The sequence below is a fragment of the Pagrus pagrus genome (genome assembly GCF_965226575.1).
Source record: "Pagrus pagrus genome assembly, chromosome: 4".
Lineage (NCBI taxonomy): Eukaryota > Metazoa > Chordata > Actinopteri > Spariformes > Sparidae > Pagrus > Pagrus pagrus.
This window is the reverse complement of record NC_140188.1, coordinates 699949-721821: the sequence shown is the minus strand read 5'-3', so window position 1 is coordinate 721821 and position 21873 is coordinate 699949. Positions and strand designations below refer to the sequence as shown.

The following is a 21873-nucleotide window of genomic DNA, read 5'->3' as shown; positions in this document are numbered from 1 at the left end:
AATGACTTGTTAACATGGAATATTCATGAACAAATCATTAGTAAATGATTACTTAATGATTTGTTATGTAATGAAAGAGGCCTGTTCTTCATCTTTTATAACTCATGTGTAAATGTATTACTGAATCATCTATAAGTCATTCACAAGTGCTTTTGCATCCCCCTAATCTAAAGTGTAAACACCCCTCGCCGCATCTGAAACTTTCACACACAGAGGCGGATGCAGAGAATTGGTGCAGGATCCCTGCATGCAAACGGCTGTGTGAAAAGGGCTCGTGCGGTGGCCAGGATGCGAACCAGCGTCCCATGGTTTAAATTGCAATAGCTGGCAGCGTACTTAACCACTCGACTATTGTATCAAACTTACGCTAAGGTGAGTATACTATATAACATATATCCGCTAATATTAAATTTAAAAAGATCTAAACTAGGATAACTCTTTTTAGGATTAATGAATGAATGAATGACGGATGCCGCCTTGGGTGTGTTCCTTCGCCTTTTTTGAGTGCTCCGTAGGGGCGGGTATATGGTCTGTTTGTAAAACTGCTTCTCTCAAAATACACCAATTTACCACATTAGTCAGCTATTTGAATCGTCACCTATTTGAGACGCCAGCATATTTATGTATAATTAAACTTAAGTAATCCTAAAAAGAGTTATCGTAGTTTAGATCTTTTTAAATTTAATATTAGCGAATATATGTTATACAGTATACACACCCTAGCGTAAGTTTGATACGATAGTCGAGTGGTTAAGTACGCTGCCAGCTATTGCATTTTAAATCACGGGATGCTGGTTCGCATCCTGGCCACCGCACGAGCCCTTTTCACACAGCCGTTTGCATGCAGGGATCCTGCACCAATTCTCTGCATCCGCCTCTGTGTGTGAAAGTTTCAGATGCAGCGAGGGGTGTTTACACTTTAGATTAGGGGGATGCAAAAGCACTTGTGAATGACTTATAGATGATTCAGTAATACATTTACACATGAGTTATAAAAGATGAAGAACAGGCCTCTTTCATTACATAACAAATCATTAAGTAATCATTTACTAATGATTTGTTCATGAATATTCCATGTTAACAAGTCATATGCAGATGACTTACAACATAGTTGTGTTATTTAGTATTAACTAATCATTTACAAAGGTTTATTAATGTTTTGTTCATCATTAACTAATGTCTTATAAAGGACTTACTAATGATCGTTATTATAAAGTGTTACCAACCAATTTAATTTATAATCTTAAAATCACAAATTTATACAACATACAAAACTCTTTGTTCTTCAACCTTCAGTTCAAAGGATGGAAACATCCCTAATGGATGTTGCACTTGAAGACAGCTGAAACACAGAATTACATGATGAAAAACAAAACATTGAGTGAGTAAATTACAAAAATATAAAAGTTAAATACATTAAATCAAAGCAATAACTTACAGTGGTTCTAATAGACTGATGTTTTGCACATGCAATGTTTGACAACACAGTGGAAAAAGCATAATGATCAGTTGACAATCACATAATTATCTGTTAATTATCTGTGAATGCAACTATAAAACAATGACAAATGGCTGATAAGCCTTTTAAGGGTTTCACTGTATTCATTACCCATCATCTTGTCGATCACTGACTCTGAAAATATCTGAAAATGGTGAAAACAGTTAAAGTAATGTGATTAAAATCAATTCCATGTTTAACACAGAAAACAAACTTTCAGTAATGTTCAGTGGGTTTTTTGTTTTTGTTTGAGATGAATTTACAAAACATGAAACGATCTGTTAAGATCTTGTTTCAGTTGCTGGAAGAGACATTTAGGACTTTAGAAGTGACTTCACACTTTTTATGACTTTAAATGGTCTGAAACAAGTAGCTTACTGTTTCCTGCATTAGCTTCAGTTCTGTAAGTTGACATTTTAACAAAAATGAGAGCAACACATTGCAATGTGAAATGCTGAGATTCTCAACATATTCTGGATAAATTCAGCAGAAAAGTCAACACTTCTACGTTGATCACGTATAGACCCAAACTCATAATAATTCTCTTGTTATGTAAGAATATCATCAGAATCTTGATGTTGCCTGATCTGGTGTTTTTGGGGCCACACTCCGTCTTGTCTGACTCAGTTTTCTTCACATTTAAGTTATTATCATGACTTTTCTTACATGGTGCTCATGTAATGCTACTCATGTCCACCTGTCTACCTTGTGGAGACAACACAGTCAGGATATTTCCCTGATCTTAAATCAGAGTCAAAGGATAGAGGTTGTTGAATGTTGTACAGTTTGTAAAGACCTCTGAGGAAAATTTGTGATTTTCAGCTTTTTATATCAATCTGACTTGACTTTAAAACAGTTGCGCTCAGAAACTATGCCGACTTTAAACACAGCAACATTTACCACATTTCTTAATGTTTAACAGTAAGTCTGTGTTCTGGCTACATGTGAACTTTGAAAGGGCTCGACAGCAAATATATACAAAGAGAAAAACAACACATCAACAGCATGAAACATTTTGGCAAACAAACCTGACAAAAAGCAGAGCTGGCTCATCTCTCCTCAGGGGGTTTGGTTTCACACTGAAGAGAGAACGGAAAATTAATCCAAAGATTCAGCCAGTTCAGTCATAATCTAACTTGTTTCAGGTTTAGTGAGACAGACAAAAGAACAGGAATCTAAATATATAGCAGTATAGAAATTATCTGAAACAATCTGAATTGAACTGTCTGATTGTTGAACAAATTCAGATTTCAGGACTCAAATATAACCTGACGAGCTGTTCACAGTTCAGCAGGTTTCACCTGTAGTTGGTGTTCGGGAGTTCATCACTTAACGTGTCCTGTCTGCAGCTGTTGACTCTCCTCCATCCACCTGTCCCTACTGAACACTGAGTCAGCACTTTTATATCCTCCCTCTGATGCTACCATTGGTTGAAGAGACAGAGAAGTTGGACTGAAAGTCACCAGTGTCATGCAATCAAAAAACTAACAAAGTCAGGAAAACATAAAAAAGTAATTTCCAGCAAAGCAAAAAAGATAGAACACTGATAAAGACGCAACCTGACTCTGACTTGATATTAATCACTTGAGACTTAACTTGGAATACAAACAGGTCACTTGACTTTAAAAAAATCTAATATTTGCATATTTTGCGATATTCAAAAGTTGCTTCTTTTTTTTTTTTAAACATTATTGGCTGATTTTTAGTACAATGTGCGCAAACCAGGCAACCAACTAGGAAGCAGCAGTCCATCTGAGGCTGCTAACACATGAAGCAGATATCATGGAAGTCATCATAAATAATAAAACTTGGTTTCTAGGATTGTTGATGAAGAGAAGATCGGTGTGTGAGATCAGCAGGTCAACAATCAGTGACAACTACTACATCCATCTTCGTCCATCACTACAGAACCCACAAAGAAAGGTACGTACAGTAAATGTGTCTCTTTGTTTTTTTGTCAAACATTAGCTAGAAAGCTAACAGTAAGCCTCAGCTATGACAGACTTGGCTGTGTGTTGATTTTGCATTTTATTGAGAAAACGTTTCGTGTATGTTGTAATGTAGAACACAATCGGAGGAATTGATTCAGTGAATATAACCAGTTGAATGATGTGGGCACATTAGATGCTACCAGAGCTGCCCATGATTAAATGGTTACAGGTGTAACATGAGTCTTGTCATTACATGCCATTATACCTTTATCTCTGCTGTTTTAAGCACCTCTTTGACCCAGGATTAATTTGAATTGTGTACCCGCTCTGTTACTGTATGCTTATAATGCATCATGGTCATTTTTCATCAGAAACGGCTGTGTGAGAGCAGGTAAAGGTTGTGGTAACAGTTTGTTTTTTATTATTGTATTATATTTGTATTATACTTAAAATAGTATAAGTATTATACTGTTTTTTTCTTACTTGCTCCTTTAACATGTTCAAAATAGATTTATTCTACTTCAATTCTGAGACACTGACTTCTTTGCTGTGCAGAAAATTGTTCACTGCCTCCTGTCTTGTTTACAGTTTATATTAACAATATCACATTATCCATAACAAAGTGTAACACCCATCTTTATGCAGATGATGGAGTTCTTCACTGAGACTGAAATCCCACAGATCATCTAACAAACTGGCACTTTTAATTTGAAATCAGTCTTAAATGTAAACACCACCAAATATATGTTATTCAGACATAGAAGTAAGACTCTTCATGTCACACATAATTCAATGTACACAGAACCACATGGGTCAATGTAGGACCATTATATTAATCCCCTGCCCCCCCAACAGGAGCCTCCAGGCGACCAGGTTGTCCAGATGCCTAGGATGAAAGACCCTCATCAGGGTTGAGTCCAAGACGTGGGAGTGTGGACTCCACAGCGTTTCTCAGGACCATAACCTTTCCATTTCACCAAGTACTGTAGACCCCGGCCGCAGGCAGCGCATGTTCAAGTATAAGCAGGATGGTCATCAATGATCTGGTCATGTAGCGGGTGACTGGTAGGAAGACACAAATGGCTGAAAGACTCTGGCTTCAGCTGAGAAACATGGAAAGATGGGTGGCTCCCGGTCCTGGATAACTTCAGTAACTGTATCTGGATTAATGATTCTTTCCATCTCAAATGGACCAATGAAACGACATGAGAGTTTCTTAGAGTTTCTGGGACGTAGTTGGAGGCTGGATCCAGTTGTGGTCTGCAATGCGCTTGTTGTTGGCAGCTGTTCTGAGCAAGACAGCACAAGCCTTTCTCCACATTTGTGACAGCACCAAAGGTGGATCTGGACGGAGGGCACAGAAATCTCTCCCTCTTGGGCTGGGAACAGTGGCTGTTGGTAGCCTAGAGAGCTCTTAAAGGGGACATGCCAGGAAAAAGAAGAGGGGAGATAATGATGTGCATACTCAACCCAGGCTAACTGAGTGCTCAAGGAGGGGTCCTGGTTGGTCCCCTCGTTTGGCCATTGGTCTGGGGGTGAAATTAAGACAAGAGGCTGACAGGGGCACTGAGAGTTGGCAAAATGTTTCCCAGACAAGTGGCGCCTTGGAAGGGCGAAAAAGGCAGATGGTGAGGTTGACTGTGTTACCCTCAGAGGTAAGAAGACCAGAAACACAGTCAAAGACAATGTGAAACCAGAGGCAGAACAGGCAAGAGACAAGAGCCCCTGAAGCATCTCGGATGAAAGCTCAAGTATCAGCCGCCACATTAGGAAATCAGAAGTCCCGCTTAAGGAGAGACTGAGAGTGCGACCAATTCCAGGGTAGCAACAGAACCAGGAAGAGTAATCCCACTCAGTCACAGCGATGTCTGATGTGTCATCCTCAATTTGAACTTTATCTAAACAAAGGTTGAATAAATCAATGAATCAATAATTTCTGACGTACCACGAGTGTCTTCATTTTTGTCATTAGGAACTTTCAATTTTTGTTTGGCTTTCCTCAAAGAAATGGATTTCAATATTATAGAGTCATTTTACATTACAGATTCTTATGAATGAGGCACAGTTCGAACAAAGCGACAGCATGTCAGTGTCTTCAGGATCTGCTGTCGGATCTCAGTGGTTCTGATCCCATAAATGATCGGGTTGAAACAGCTCGGGAACAGCAGATACATGGTGCTGGTGAAAACCCGAATGGCTGCAGGAAGACCGTTTCTGATCCGGTAAGACAGGAAAGCAACAAGTGCAATGGTCAAGCTGACAGTGATGACCACGATGTGGGTGATGCAGGTGTGAAGCGCTTTGACCCCTGACCTGCTGGACTTGAGCACAGAGCTGAATATCACCACATAGGAGGCAGAAATAAAGATGAAGTCTGCCACTGGAGTTAATAAAATTGTCAGTAACCCCACCAGGTTGTTGATGGCTGTACTTCCACAGGCCAGCTCCACTAAGGCCATGTGCTCACAGAAACAGTGGTTCATCACATTTCCAGCACAGAACGACAATGTTCCTGCCAGACTCACAAACAGTGTGACCAGGAGGACATTTCTGACCACAAGCGGGATTATAAACTTGAGGAATTTGGGTAAAGCCATGTGTTCATGGTAGTAAAGTGGTGTGCAGATGGCAAAGTAGCGGTCCAGTGCCATCCATACGAGCAATGTGGACTGAAAAGTTCCTATAAAGTGAATGAAGTGCATCTGAACCAGGCAGCCAATCAGAGAGATCCCCCTCCAGTCAAACAAGAAGCTCAGCAGCATGTTGGGAACAAAGAACAGCGGGAGGCTCAGGTCCACAAAGGCCATGCCGGCCATGAGGATGCACATCGGAGAGTGGAGGCTCCTCTGTGAAATGACGACGTACAGCAGCAGGGAGTTGGCCGACAGTGACACAATGAACATGATGAAGAAGGGGATGAAGAGGACGGGCCTCAGTGCTCCGAGTTCACTGAACCCATCGAGGATGAAGTGTTTGTGTGAGGAGATGTTCTCCATCCTCCCTCCTCAGAAAACCTCCTTGTTCAGTTTAAGTTGAATCAGCCTGAAAACAGAGAGAGACCAAATGATTTGAAGATTTAACTTCCAAACTACTCCAATGCAAACTGATCAGCAACAATAAAAGTCTCATCAGGTGAAGTGACTAACATTCATCATCTCACTATGATACAATGTTCAGCTGGGAAACCTTGACTTCTGGCCAGGCCACTCAAACACTGTTGCAGACAAAGTACAACTTGTCATTGCAATGGCACCACTGGATGACAGTGGTCCCAGGTAGGAGCACGCAAAACTGCACAGGAACGGCCTGAGGAACATAACAAAGATCTGAAGGAGTTGACCTGGCCTCTATTTTCCTAAAACCTTAATCCAATCAAGCATCCATGGGCAACCTGGAACAAGTGTGAAAAATGGAGGCGTGACCTCGCAACTCACAGGACTCACATGATCAGGTGTCAACTTCCTATTGCTGGACACAACAGGGCACCCTTACAGGTCCTCAATGGTTCAGAGCCAAATTTGATCCATGGTGAGCCCTCCATAGATCGACTTGTTCCCATCTCGAGCTCTTTGTCACATTCCTCTGGCCAGTCCTGAGCAGGTGTTGTGGTGTGGCAAGGTGCATTGTGCTGCTGCCAGGAAGTGCTGTTGCCCTGAGGGGTTTGACTTGGTCTGCAACAGTCTTTGGGTGGGTGGTGCATGTGAAGCCCAAGGTTTCACAGCAGAACATTGCATTGAAACAAGATGATCGATGTTATTCACTTAACGTGTTTGTCCATGTAATATTGTGGATAATCAGAGTATGTTTCTGTAAGATGCCTTCAAGGTTTTTCAAAAGAACTTACAATATTATTGTGTTGTTAACAAAAAAGCAGACCACCACTAAAAGTCAAATCACAGGCCTGGGACCTGTTACCACTCTCTGGGCCGGTACCCAGCAAACAACTAAATCTAATTCATTAAACCAATTTAATTTAGAATCTTAAAATCACAAATTTATACAACATACAAAACTCTTTATTCTTCAACCTCCAGTTCAAAGGATGGAAACATCCCTAATGGATGTTGTACTTGAAGACAGCTGAAACAGAATTACATGATGAAAAACAAAACATTGAGTGAGTAAAGTACAAAAATATAAAAGTTAAATACATGAAATCAAAGCAATAACTTACAGTGGTTCTAATAGACTGATGTTTTGCAAATGCAATGTTTGACAACACAGTGGAAAAAGCATAATGATCAGTTGACAATCACATAAATATCTGTTAATTATCTGTGAATGCAACTATAAAACAATGACAAATGGCTGATGAGCCTTTTAAGGGTTTCACTGTATTCATTACCCATCATCTTGTCGATCACTGACTCTGAAAATATCTGAAAATGGTGAAAACAGTTCAAGTAATGTGATTAAAATCAATTCCATGTTTAACACAGAAAACAAACTTCCAGTAATGTTCAGTGGGTTTTTTGTTTTTGTTTGAGATGAATTTACAAAACATGAAACGATCTGTTAAGATCTTGTTTCAGTTGCTGGAAGAGACATTTAGGACTTTAGAAGTGACTTCACACTTTTTATGACTTTAAATGGTCTGAAACAAGTAGCTTACTGTTTCCTGCATTAGCTTCAGTTCTGTAATTTGACATTTTAACAAAAATGAGAGCAACACATTGCAATGTGAAATGCTGAGATTCTCAACATATTCTGGATAAATTCAGCAGAAAAGTCAACACTTCTACGTTGATCACGTATAGACCCAAACTCATAATAATTCTCTTGTTATGTAAGAATGTAATCAGAATCTTGATGTTGCCTGATCTGGTGTTTTTGGGGCCACACTCCGTCTTGTCTGACTCAGTTTTCTTCATGTTTAAGTTATTATCATGACTTTTCTTACATGGTGCTCATGTAATGCTACTCATGTCCACCTGTCTACCTTGTGGAGACATCACAGTCAGGAGATTTTCCTGATCTTAAATCAGAGTCAAAGGATAGAGGTTGTTGAATGTTGTACAGTTTGTAAAGACCTCTGAGGAAAATTTGTGATTTTCAGCTGTTTATATCAATCTGACTTGACTTTAAAACAGTTGCGCTCAGAAAATATGCCGACTTTAAACACAGCAACATTTACCACATTTCTTAATGTTTAACAGTAAGTCTGTGTTCTGGCTACATGTGAACTTTGAAAGGGCTCGACAGCAAATATATACAAAGAGAAAAACAACACATCAACAGCATGAAACATTTTGGCAAACAAACCTGACAAAAAGCAGAGCTGGCTCATCTCTCCTCAGGGGGTTTGGTTTCACACTGAAGAGAGAACTGACAATTAATCCAAAGATTCAGCCAGTTCAGTCATAATCTAACTTGTTTCAGGTTTAGTGAGACAGACAAAAGAAAGGGAATCTAAATATATAGCAGTATAGAAATCATCTGAAACAATCTGAATTGAACTGTCTGATTGTTGAAGAAATTCAGATTTCAGGACTCAAATATAACCTGATGAGCTGTTCACAGTTCAGCAGGTTTCACCTGTAGTTGGTGTTCGGGAGTTCATCACTTAACGTGTCCTGTCTGCAGCCATTGACTCTCCTCCATCCACCTGTCCCTACTGAACACTGAGTCAGCACTTTTATATCCTCCGTCTGATGCTACCATTGGTTGAAGAGACAGAGAAGTTGGACTGAAAGTCACCACAGTGTCATGCAATCATAAAACTAACAAAGTCAGGAAAACTTAAAAAGTTATTTCCAGCAAAGCAAGAAAGACAGAACAGAGTCTGAATGACTCAACGTCAGAGTTGTTGCTACCTTGTATGCACAGATTTGTAATTTGTTCTGACAATTCTTCCCTTACATTTACTAAATTTCACTCAGATAATTTTTTATCTTCAAGGTTCAAGGTTTGTTTTATTTTACAAATCATTTTAAAATACAAAATACAATTTCAATTCATAATATACAGCAGACATGATCTGGTAAAAAGGGTAACCCCAGAAGCTTATAACTTCTCTGAGGTGAAGTTGTTGTTGGTCCTGCAGTCAGTTATGGAGCAGCACCCACTGTGTTACTGGCAGATTAGCAGCAATGCTTCTGTGTCAAAGTACACGCAGATGAACGAAATCATTACCTCAAGTTGTGCCACTAATATAATTATTACATGACTTGACCCAAATCATAGTTGAGTCGAACATTTGAGGACTTGAGACCTGCTTGGCTAACACTGATAAAGACTCAACTTGACTCTGACTTGATAATAATGACTTGAGACTTAACTTGAAATACAAACAGGTGACTTAAATCTAAAAATCTAATATTTGCATATTTTGCGATATTCAGAAGTTGCTTCTTTTTCTTTGAACATGATTGGCTGATTTTCAGTACAATGTGCGCAAACCAGGCAACCAACTAGGAAGCAGCAGGCTGCTAACACATGAAGCAGATATCATGGAAGACCTTCATCAAAATAATAAAACTTGGTTTCTAGGATTGTTCAGAATCAGAAACCTTTTATTGTCATTGCACAAGCGTACACCGAAATTCTAGCAGCATCCGAGTATTTCACACAAACATAAAATAAAGTAAAAAGTACAAGGCAAGTAAGTAAAAAGTACAAGGCAAGTAGTGCAATGTAAGTGTAAAAATATAAATAAATATTTGCAGTGGTGCAGGTTGTAAGTATGTACAGTAAAATAGTCTTTGCAATATTGCACATTGTCCGTGTGTGTGTGTGTGTGTGTGTGTGTGTGTGTGTGTGTGTGTGTGTGTGTGCATGTGCGTGTGTGTCAATGTCAGTGCCCGTTTGTGTTCAGTGCAGTGATGGCTTGTGGAAAGAAGCTGTTCCTGAGTCTGTTCTGGTTTTGATGGACCTGTAGCGCCTGCTGGAGGGTAACAGGTAGAACAGGTGATGTGCAGGATGGGTGCTGTCTCTTGTGATTGCCTCTGCTCTGCTGAGGCAGCGGGATGTGTAATGTCTTTGAGGGAAGGGAGGGGGCATCCGATGATCTTCTGTGCTGTCCTGACCACTCTCTGGAGACTCTTCCTATCTGCCTCGGTGCAGTGGGAGAACCACACCGTGATGCAGTAGGTTAAGATGCCCTCGATGGTAGAGCGGTAGAAAGTCACCAGCAGCTTCTCGCAAATGTTACTTTTCCTCTCAGGGAGTGCAGACGCTGCTGTGCCTTCTTGATGACAGCTGAGGTGTTTGCAGACCAGGAAAGGTTAGCAGAGATCATGGTGCCCAGGAAGGTGAAGGTGTGGGCCCTCTCCACGCAGTCACTGTGTATGTAGAGGGGAGATGGATCTGTCCAGTGGTGAAGTCCAGGATGATTTCTTTGGTCTTTGTGGTGTTCAGAGACAGGTTGTTTGCTGACCACCACTCAGACAGTTTCAGGACCTCTTCCCTGTAGGCAGACTCATCTGCCCCCGTGATCAGTCCCACCACCGTCGTGTAGTCTGCAAACTTAACGATGGTGTTACTGGAGTGGGCGGGTCTATAGTCTATGGTGTAGAGGGTGTAGAGCAGCGGGCTCAGCACACATCCCTGTGGGGAGCCCGTGCTCAGTGTCCATGTGGAGGAGAGGTGGTGTCCCAGTTTGACTGTCTGGGGTCGGTTTGTGAGGAAGTCCTTAATCCAGGAGCAGGTGAGTGGGGGGAGTCCCAGGTCTGAGCTGCAGTCAATGAAGAGCATCCTGACGTAGCTCTCCCGGTGTTCCAGGTGGCTCAGCGTGGTGTGGAGTGTGATGGCTATTGCGTCCTCTGTCGACCTGTTCGCTCTGTAAGCGAACTGGTGAGGGTCAAAGGAGGGAGGGAGGCAGGTCCTGATGTGGTTTAGGACCAGCCGTTCCAGGCACTTGGTGATGATGGGTGTGAGTGCAACTGGGCGGTAGTCCTTAAGGCTGACGGTGGTTGATTTCTCCGGTACTGGGATGATGGTAGCAGACTTCAGGCAAGCTGGGATGGTGGACTGTGTCAGGGAGAGGTTGAAGATTGTGGTGAAGACCTGCGAGAGTTGTGCAGCGCAGACCCTGAGCACCTTCCCCAGAACACCGTCAGGTCCAGAAGCTTTCCTGGGGTTCACCCTTGTAGGGAAACATGCCTAACGCTCTCATGTGGACCTTTGACCTGCTGAGGCCCTGTTTTATTTTTCATTATTAACACTTTCCATCTGTGTGAGGACGTTATCAGGATGGAGACGCCGGGATGTCTCCCCGTGTTATCTCTTAGGAGGGAGAACAACACTCTCTCGTCATAAAACCACCAGAGGGAATCAGTTTGAATTAATTTACGATGGTAACCCCCAGTACGAACTGTTTTTGACCTAACAAACAGGAACATTCCTTTCACACAGGTCAAACGAAGGAAACATATGAAGCTACTTCTCCTTTAAAACCTCAACCAAAGGAACCGGGATTGTTTGTGATAAAGTTGTGTGATACAATGTCTTTATAATTGTAATTAGGTAACACGTCTGATGGACCGATCTTGCTATCTGTCCCTCAGACTCACCCTTCTTCTCCCTACTTCCCAATACACACACTAGAGAAAAGGACGGTGGAAACCCCCCCCCTTCTCTACCTCCTCTCTTTGAAGAGATTAACGACACATCTGTTTCAGTGTTATCTTTGGTACATTCCAAACAAATGGTCAGAGTTTCCTCTAGACTTCAGAAGCATTTCTAATTAACCATTAAATCAGAGTCTCACCTGTTTAATTCTTACAATTTGAAATCCAGTAAAATAAGCTCATCAAACTGAACCAATTCCTAAATTTCTGTGATGAACATGGACTGAGATCCTGCTTAATGCTCACTGGTGTCTGGTGTTTGGTGGAGTCACAGTGCCATCTAGTGGTAAGTTATGGTTAACTGGATTAGACTGTCGGAGATCCTTTTTTCTAACGTGTTTATAAACAACAATTTAAAAGTCTGTAAAATGTTTTTCTTCACAAGCCTTAAGCTAACACTAGAAGGAACATGTATAAGTGACCAGTTTCATCAGTCCTACGTTATCTTCAAGTGTATTCTTATGTTCTGATCCAGTGTTGATTTCATTTAAGTGTTCAATGATTTTAATCAGATCATACTGTCTTATTGTTTCACAAAAGTCCATCTACTTTTGCCATGGTAAAGTTCTGAGAAAGGCTAAGCGCGATTTCGAAGCGTTAACTTGATAGTTGGAATTAATTAAGTTTAAAGGTGTGGAATTAAAACATCCACACTGGGAGTGTGGTCAGTACGCCCCTTTGCTCCGCCTGCACCACCAGAACTATTAAAACCAAGGGACAGAGCTCCCTCGCCCTCTCTCTTTCTTTTTTCTCTCTTCTTTGCTTAATTTTTCAACACTTTACTTTGCTTCTTTTTTGTAACAAGCTCCTAGGTATAAAAATCTCCGTACAATCGACCACGTGCGATAATCTTTAAGAGCTTTTATTTTTGTTAGATGTTAATAGAAGTAAGTTCCGTTCTTACTATTTTTGTTAAGTATCACTATTTTATTCAGTGGAACAGAATTCAGTTTAATTGTTCTTGTATTGAGAAATAACTGAGGAAGCGCCAGGCCAGCGTTATCCTTTCGTTATCCTCGTCAGGAAAGTTAAATATCAGTTGAATTAGAGTTAAAAGTCACCACTCAGAGTGTGAAGATAAACAACAGTCTTTTTTAAGACTAAACGCCAAGCAAAACGCGCAGTGTCACTGCCTGTTTCCACAAACCTAGGACCACGGTTTGCAACGACTTTGTGCCAAGCTGAAGTTACGCTGCCCTCTACGCTCACGAGCGGTACCATCCCGCTGGGCAGCGAACCGGACCATCCTCTGCTGAGCGCTGGACCAGCTGATCTCTCTCCGACACCTGGACGAGAGAGAGCCGCCTGCTGTGAGGTCGGACCGACCGCATCTTCCCTCCTTCTTCGGGACCCGCAGCTACCGCGAGCCAGCAATCCATCAGACGAAATCCGGCAGAAAGATCGAAGCGAAAGGCATCTCCACTCTTCAGACGAAGTAGGCTAAGCATCTTGCACACGTTTCACTAAACGTTCATGAGTTGGTGTTCTTTTAATTCCTAATTCATAATAATCTTTTCACAAGACAAGTCCGGTTAGGGTCTCGTTAGTATCAAAATTACTCTCGTAACATTTGAATGCTGCCCAGACTCACGACTTTACCATCGCTCACATCCACCTTAAATAATCCTGTCACTTTAACCATATAGTCTTCACATTTCTGTTTGTTTTATTGTTGTCTGAATCATCATTTCATTTATTCACCTTGATTTATTTAGTAAATAAACATATTTAACCGTACGTCGTTGTCTGTGCTTACTTGCTTTGATGTGGAGAACCGAGGAAACTGTATAAAGAAGTCACTAATTCAGCTATGAGACTAACTGAATTGATTTAAATTGATACAAGTTAACCTTGTTTAGTCGGATTTGATTAATTACCTCCGGATTATTCAAATAGACAAAACATCGGAGGTGGTGCCCCATTAACGAGTGTTTTATTAATCTTCAGTGATTAATACATTGCCCTTAATACAGTGTATCTCCTACACCCTGCTTAGCAACTGTTCCACCTCCTGTGCCTGCACAGTCAGTGGTTGGGAGCTGGAAGCTGGATGGGGCTGGGGTGGTGTGGCTGCAGACTGTTGGGCAGGGGTCTCGAAGCGTGCGAAGAAGGAGTTCAGCTCCTCTGCTAGTGCGATGCTCGAGTCCACGCCTGTGTTGGTCTGTCCCCTGAAGTTGGTAATCTGCTGGATTCCCTGCCACACCTGCTGAGGGTTGTTGTTGGAGAGGTGGTTTTCAATCCTCTGTCTGTGCTCTGCTTTTGCTTTCCTGATTCCTCTCTTCAGGTCAGCTCTGGCAGTACTGTATAGTTCTGTTTCCAGACCTGAATGCGGTGTTGCGGTCTTTGAGGAGTGTCTTGACCTGGCTGTTCATCAAGGGCTTCTGATTGGGGAACACTCGGATGCGTTTATCCACTGTTACATTCCCCATACAGAACTTGATGTAGGATCGTACAGCCTCTGTATGTACGGTCAGGTCCTGATGTTCAAAGACACTCCATTCAGTGTGCTGGAAACATTGCTGTAGTTGAGGAAGCGCATCTTCAGGTCAGGTCGTGATGGTCTTGGTCACTGGAGTTGTGCTTCTTCTTAGAGGTGTGTATGCAGGGGTAAGGAGCAGAGACAGGTGGTCTGACTGGCATAAGTGTGGGAGTTGTATGGCTCTGTATGCATGTTTAATGTTTGTGTAAACATGATCTAAAGTGTTTTCCTCTCCAGTAGTACAACATGTTGGTAGAATTTAGGCAGGACAGACTTCAGGTTTGCCTGGTTAAAGTCTCCTGCAACAATGTGCACGCTGTCGGGGTGAGACCGCTGTAGTTTGTTTATTGTGTCTGACAATAGCGAGAGAGCTATGCTAGTGTTAGCAGCGAGTGGTATGTAAACAGCCGTGATTAACATGACTGTTAGCTCTCTGGGCAGAAAAAAAGGACGGGCTTTAATAGAAATGAACTCTATGTCCGGTGAGCAATGTGTATGCGTGACTACGTTGTTTTTAGACCAGTCGTTGTGCACGTCAATACACAGTCCACCATCTCTGCTCTTACCGGAGTCTCTGTTGTGGTCCCATTGGTGCATGGAGCGGCCTGCTTGCTGCACGGCGACGTCGGGCATCAGCGGGTGAAGCCAGGTTTCAGATATGATCGAAACACAGCAGTCTCGAACATATCGATTACCCTCAATGAGTAGTTCCAACTCGTCCATTTTGTGGATCAAGGATCGTGCGTTGGTGAGAAACATAGTCGGGAGGGGAGGCTTGTGTGGGTTTCTCCTCAGTCTGGCTAGTAATCCAGACCGACAGCCTCGCATCTGCTTCCTCTCTCTTCGCCGCCTTCGCCGCCTGCCGGCACCGACAACAATCCACGGAGCACCCTGTGACCTCGCTATGGCGTTTGGAATGTCGTAAGATCAGCTCGACTCTACTGATATTGTCGATCTGATGCTATGACCTATGTCCAGTAGCTCCTGGCGACTGTAGACGTGGCTTGTGAGCGAAAAGACATGCGAAACACACAAAAGAAAAAGAGAAAAAACGGAGCTGCGAGCCGCTGCGTCTGTGCCGCCGCCATCCATCCAACATCTTTCACAGTTGATAAAGAGAAGATCGGTGTGTGAGATCAGCAGGTCAACAATCAGTGACAACTACTACATCCCTCTTCGTCCGTCACTACAGAACCCACAAAGAAAGGTACGTACAGTAAATGTGTCTCTTTGTTTTTTTGTCAAACATTAGCTAGAAAGCTAACAGTAAGCCTCAGCTATGACAGACTTGGCTGTGTGTTGATTTTGCATTTTATTGAGAAAACGTTTCGTGTATGTTGTAATGTAGAACACAATCGGAGGAATTGATTCAGTGAATATAACCAGTTGAATGATGTGGGCACATTAGATGCTACCAGAGCTGCCCATGATTAAATGGTTACAGGTGTAACATGAGTCTTGTCATTACATGCCATTATATCTTTATCTCTGCTGTTTTAAGCACCTCTTTGACCCAGGATTAATTTGAATTGTGTACCCGCTCTGTTACTGTATGCTTATAATGCATCATGGTCATTGTTCATCAGAAACGGCTGTGTGAGAGCAGGTAAAGGTTGTGGTAATGGTTTGTTTATTATTGTATTATATTTGTATTATACTTGTGTTTTTTTCTTACTTGCTCCTTTAACATGTTCAAAATAAATTTATTCTACTTCAATTCTGAGACACTGACTTCTTTGCTGTGCAGAAAATTGTTCACTGCCTCCTGTCTTGTTTACAGTTTATATTAACAATATCACATTATCCATAACAAAGTGTAACACCCATCTTTATGCAGATGATGGAGTTCTTCACTGAGACTGAAATGCCACAGATCATCTAACAAACTGGCACTCTTTAATTTGAAATCAGTCTTAAATGTAAACACCACCAAATATATGTTATTCAGACATAGAAGTAAGACTCTTCATGTCACACATAATTCAATGTACACAGAACCACATGGGTCAATGTAGGACCATTATATTAACCCCCTGCCCCCCCAACAGGAGCCTCCAGGCGACCAGGTTGTCCAGATGCCTAGGATGAAAGACCCTCATCAGGGTTGAGTCCAAGATGTGGGAGTGTGGACTCCACAGCGTTTCTCAGGACCATAACCTTTCCATTTCACCGAGTGCTGTAGACCCTGGCCGCAGGCAGCGCATGTTCAAGTATAAGCAGGATGGTCATCAATGATCTGGTCATGTAGAGGGTGACTGGTAGGAAGACACAAATGGCTGAAAGACTCTGGCTTCAGCTGAGAAACATGGAAAGATGGGTGGCTCCCGGTCCTGGATAACTTCAGTAACTGTATCTGGATTAATGATTCTTTCCATCTCAAATGGACCAATGAAACGACATGAGAGTTTCTTAGAGTTTCTGGGACGTAGTTGGAGGCTGGATCCAGTTGTGGTCTGCAATGCGCTTGTTGTTGGCAGCTGTTCTGAGCAAGACAGCACAAGCCTTTCTCCACATTTGTGACAGCACCAAAGGAGGATCTGGACGGAGGGCACAGAAATCTCTCCCTCTTGGGCTGGGAACAGTGGCGGTTGGTAGCCTAGAGAGCTCTTAAAGGGGACATGCCAGTAAAAGAAGAGGGGAGATAATGATGTGCATACTCAACCCAGGCTAACTGAGTGCTCAAGGAGGGGTCCTGGTTGGTCCCCTCGTTTGGCCATTGGTCTGGGGGTGAAATTAAGACAAGAGGCTGACAGGGGAACTGAGAGTTGGCAAAATGTTTCCCAGACAAGTGGCGCCTTGGAAGGGCGAAAAAGGCAGATGGTGAGGTTGACTGTGTTACCCTCAGAGGGAAGAAGACCAGAAACACAGTCAAAGGCAATGTGAAACCAGGGGCAGAACAGGCAAGAGACAAGAGCCCCTGAAGCATCTCGGATGAAAGCTCAAGTATCAGCCGCCACATTAGGAAATCAGAAGTCCCGCTTAAGGAGAGACTGAGAGTGCGACCAATTCCAGGGTAGCAACAGAACCAGGAAGAGTAATCCCACTCAGTCACAGCGATGTCTGATGTGTCATCCTCAATTTGACCTTTATCTAAACAAAGGTTGAATAAATCAATGAATCAATAATTTCTAACGGACCACCAGTGTCTTCATTTTTGTCATTAGGAACTTTCAATTTTTGTTTGGCTTTCCTCAAAGAAATGGATTTCAATATTATAGAGTCATTTTACATTACAGATTCTTATGAATGAGGCACAGTTCGAACAAAGCGACAGCATGTCAGTGTCTTCAGGATCTGCTGTCGGATCTCAGTGGTTCTGATCCCATAAATGATCGGGTTGAAAGAGCTCAGGAACAGCAGATACATGGTGCTGGTGAACACCCGAATGGCTGCAGGAAGACCGTTTCTGATCCGGTACGACAGGAAAGCAACAAGTGCAATGGTCAAGCTGACAGTGGTGACCACGATGTGGGTGATGCAGGTGTGAAGTGCTTTGACCCCTGACCTGCCGGACTTGAGCACAGAGCTGAATATCACCACATAGGAGGCAGTAACAAAGATAACGTCTGCAACAGGAGTTAAGAAAATTGTCAGTAACCCCACCAGGTTGTTGATGGCTGTACTTCCACAGGCCAGCTCCACTAAGGCCATGTGCTCACAGAAACAGTGGTTTATCACATTTCCAGCACAGAATGACAATGTTCCTGCCAGACTCACAAACAGTGTGACCAGGAGGACATTTCTGACCACAAGCGGGATTATAAACTTGAGGAATTTGGGTAAAGCCATGTGTTCATGGTAGTAAAGTGGTGTGCAGATGGCAAAGTAGCGGTCCAGTGCCATCCATACAAGCAATGTGGACTGAAAAGTTCCTATAAAGTGAATAGAGTGCATCTGAACCAGGCAGCCAATCAGAGAGATTCCCCTCCAGTCAAACAACAAGTTCAGCAGAATGCTGGGGACGAAGAACAGCGGGAGGCTCAGGTCCACAAAGGCCATGCCGGCCATGAGGATGAACATCGGAGAGTGGAGGCTCCTTTGTGAAATGACGACGTACAGCAGCAGGGAGTTGGCCGACAGTGACACAATGAACATGATGAAGAAGGGGATGAAGAGGACGGGCCTCAGTGCTCCGAGTTCACTGAACCCATCGAGGATGAAGTGTTTGTGTGAGGAGATGTTCTCCATCCTCCCTCCTCAGAAAACCTCCTTGTTCAGTTTTAGTTGAATCAGCCTGAAAACAGAGAGAGACCAAATGATTTGAAGATTTAACTTCCAAACTACTCCAATGCAAACTGATCAGCAACAATAAAAGTCTCATCAGGTGAAGTGAATAACATTTATCATCTCACTATGATACAATGTTCAGCTGGGAAACCTTGACTTCTGGCCAGGCCACCCAAACACTGTTGCAGACAAAGTACAACTTGTCATTGCAATGGCACCACCGGATGACAGTGGTCCCAGGTAGGAGCATGCAAAACTGCACAGGAACGGCCTGAGGAACATAACAAAGATCTGAAGGAGTCGACCTGGCCTCTATATTCTCAAGACCTTAAGACCTTCTCAAGCATCCATGGGCAAGCTGGAACAAGTGTGAAAAATGGAGGCCTGGCCTCGCAACTCACAGGACTCACATGATCAGGTGTCAACTTCCTATTGCTGGACACAACGGGGCACCCTTACAGGTCCTCAATGGTTCAGAGCCAAATTTGATCCATGGTGAGCCCTCCATAGATCGACTTGTTCCCATCTCGAGCTCTTTGTCACATTCCTCTGGCCAGTCCTGAGCAGGTGTTGTGGTGTGGCAAGGTGCATTGTGCTGCTGCCAGGAAGTGCTGTTGCCCTGAGGGGTTTGACTTGGTCTGCAACAGTCTTTGGGTGGGTGGTGCATGTGAAGCCCAAGGTTTCACAGCAGAACATTGCATTGAAACAAGATGATCGATGTTATTCACTTAACGTGTTTGTCCTTGTAATATTGTGGATAATCAGAGTATGTTTCTGTAAGATGCCTTCAAGGTTTTTCAAAAGAACTTACAATATTATTGTGTTGTTAACAAACAACCAGACCACCACTAAAAGTCAAATCACAGGCCTGGGACCTGCTACCACTCTCTGGGCCGGTACCCAGCAAACAACTAAATCTAATTCATTAAACCAATTTAATTTAGAATCTTAAAATCACAAATTTATACAACATACAAAACTCTTTATTCTTCAACCTTCAGTTCAAAGGATGGAAACATCCCTAATGGATGTTGTACTTGAAGACAGCTGAAACAGAATTACATGATGAAAAACAAAACATTGAGTGAGTAAAGTACAAAAATATAAAAGTTAAATACATGAAATCAAAGCAATAACTTACAGTGGTTCTAATAGACTGATGTCTTGCATATGCAATGTTTGACAACACAGTGGAAAAAGCATAATGGTCAGTTGACAATCACATAATTATCTGTTAATTATCTGTGAATGCAACTATAAAACAATGACAAATGGCTGATGAGCCTTTTAAGGGTTTCACTGTATTCATTACCCATCATCTTGTCGATCACTGACTCTGAAAATATCTGAAAATGGTGAAAACAGTTAAAGTAATGTGATTAAAATCAATTCCATGTTTAACACAGAAAACAAACTTCCAGTAATGTTCAGTGGGTTTTTTGTTTTTGTTTGAGATGAATTTACAAAACATGAAACGATCTGTTAAGATCTTGTTTCAGTTGCTGGAAGAGACATTTAGGACTTTAGAAGTGACTTCACACTTTTTATGACTTTAAATGGTCTGAAACAAGTAGCTTACTGTTTCCTGCATTAGCTTCAGTTCTGTAATTTGACATTTTAACAAAAATGAGAGCAACACATTGCAATGTGAAATGCTGAGATTCTCAACATATTCTGGATAAATTCAGCAGAAAAGTCAACACTTCTACGTTGATCACGTATAGACCCAAACTCATAATAATTCTCTTGTTATGTAAGAATGTAATCAGAATCTTGATGTTGCCTGATCTGGTGTTTTTGGGGCCACACTCCGTCTTGTCTGACTCAGTTTTCTTCATGTTTAAGTTATTATCATGACTTTTCTTACATGGTGCTCATGTAATGCTACTCATGTCCACCTGTCTACCTTGTGGAGACATCACAGTCAGGAGATTTTCCTGATCTTAAATCAGAGTCAAAGGATAGAGGTTGTTGAATGTTGTACAGTTTGTAAAGACCTCTGAGGAAAATTTGTGATTTTCAGCTTTTTATATCAATCTGACTTGACTTTAAAACAGTTGCGCTCAGAAATTATGCCGACTTTAAACACAGCAACATTTACCACATTTCTTAATGTTTAACAGTAAGTCTGTGTTCGGGCTACATGTGAACTTTGAAAGGGCTCGACAGCAAATATATACAAAGAGAAAAACAACACATCAACAGCATGAAACATTTTGGCAAACAAACCTGACAAAAAGCAGAGCTGGCTCATCTCTCCTCAGGGGGTTTGGTTTCACACTGAAGAGAGAACTGACAACACACTGAAAACATAATGGGATTAATTCAAAGATTCAACCACTTCAGTGAGAAAATGTAACTTGTTTCAGGTTCAATAAAACTGAGAAAATCATGAAAATCGAAAAAATATTACAGTAAAGAAAATGTCTAAAACCATATGGACTTGAACATGACGAGCTGCTCACAGTTCAGCTCTGTAGATATCAGCAGGTTTAACTTGGTGCTGTTCAGGAGTTCATTACTTAACATGTCCTGTCTGCAGCCGCTGACTCTCCTCCATCCACCTGTCCCTACTGAACACCGAATCAGCACTTTAATATCCTCCGTCTGATGCTACCATTGGTTGAAGAGTCAGAGAAGTTGGACTGAAAGTCACCACAGTGTCATGCAATCAAAAAACCAACAAAGTCAGGAAAAGTTAAAAAGTTCTTCCCAGTAAGGTAAAAAGACAGAACGAAGACTGAATGACTCAACGTCAGAGTTGTTGCTACCTTGTGTGCACAGATTTAATTTGTTCCCTCAAACTGACAATTCATTCCTTGAATTTAATCATTTTTAGAAAAAATGTTGTTGGTCCTGTGGTTAGTTAGTGAGCAGCACCCACTGGCAGATGTGTTTCAGTGTTAAAGTGAAATGATTGAAATCGTTCCCTTAAAGTTGAGCGAGTCATATCCTTATTTAAAGGATATATTCACACATATATGAATATGGCAATGCGGATGACTGAAGAAGGGTCCTGTCACTGGTTCAAAATACCCAGGAAAGGGTGATTGTCATTCTAAAATGGAGAGTCACTGAAGGTTTATGGGGTGATTCAGGGCCAGTGGAGCAGAGGTGGGATAATTACAGTACATAAACACCATCAAACAGTCGCCATCTGCATTCTGATTG

At 42.0% G+C, this 21873-nt stretch overlaps 2 protein-coding genes across 2 annotated transcripts; both read right to left on the bottom strand.

Moving 5' to 3' along the window:
* Positions 1 to 5477: 5477 nt before the first annotated feature.
* LOC311255713 (olfactory receptor 52K1-like) lies at positions 5478 to 6425 on the bottom strand (the record flags this gene model as incomplete). Its single annotated transcript, XM_084350362.1, has 1 exon — positions 5478 to 6425. One exon carries the CDS (start codon positions 6423 to 6425, stop codon positions 5478 to 5480), a length of 948 nt encoding a protein of 315 aa, XP_084206488.1.
* An 11290-nt stretch (positions 6426 to 17715) lies between these two features.
* Positions 17716 to 18663, bottom strand: LOC311255712 (olfactory receptor 52E4-like; the record flags this gene model as incomplete). Its single annotated transcript, XM_084350361.1, has 1 exon — positions 17716 to 18663. The coding sequence occupies one exon, from the start codon at positions 18661 to 18663 to the stop codon at positions 17716 to 17718; it is 948 nt and encodes a 315-aa protein (XP_084206487.1).
* Positions 18664 to 21873: the final 3210 nt, after the last annotated feature.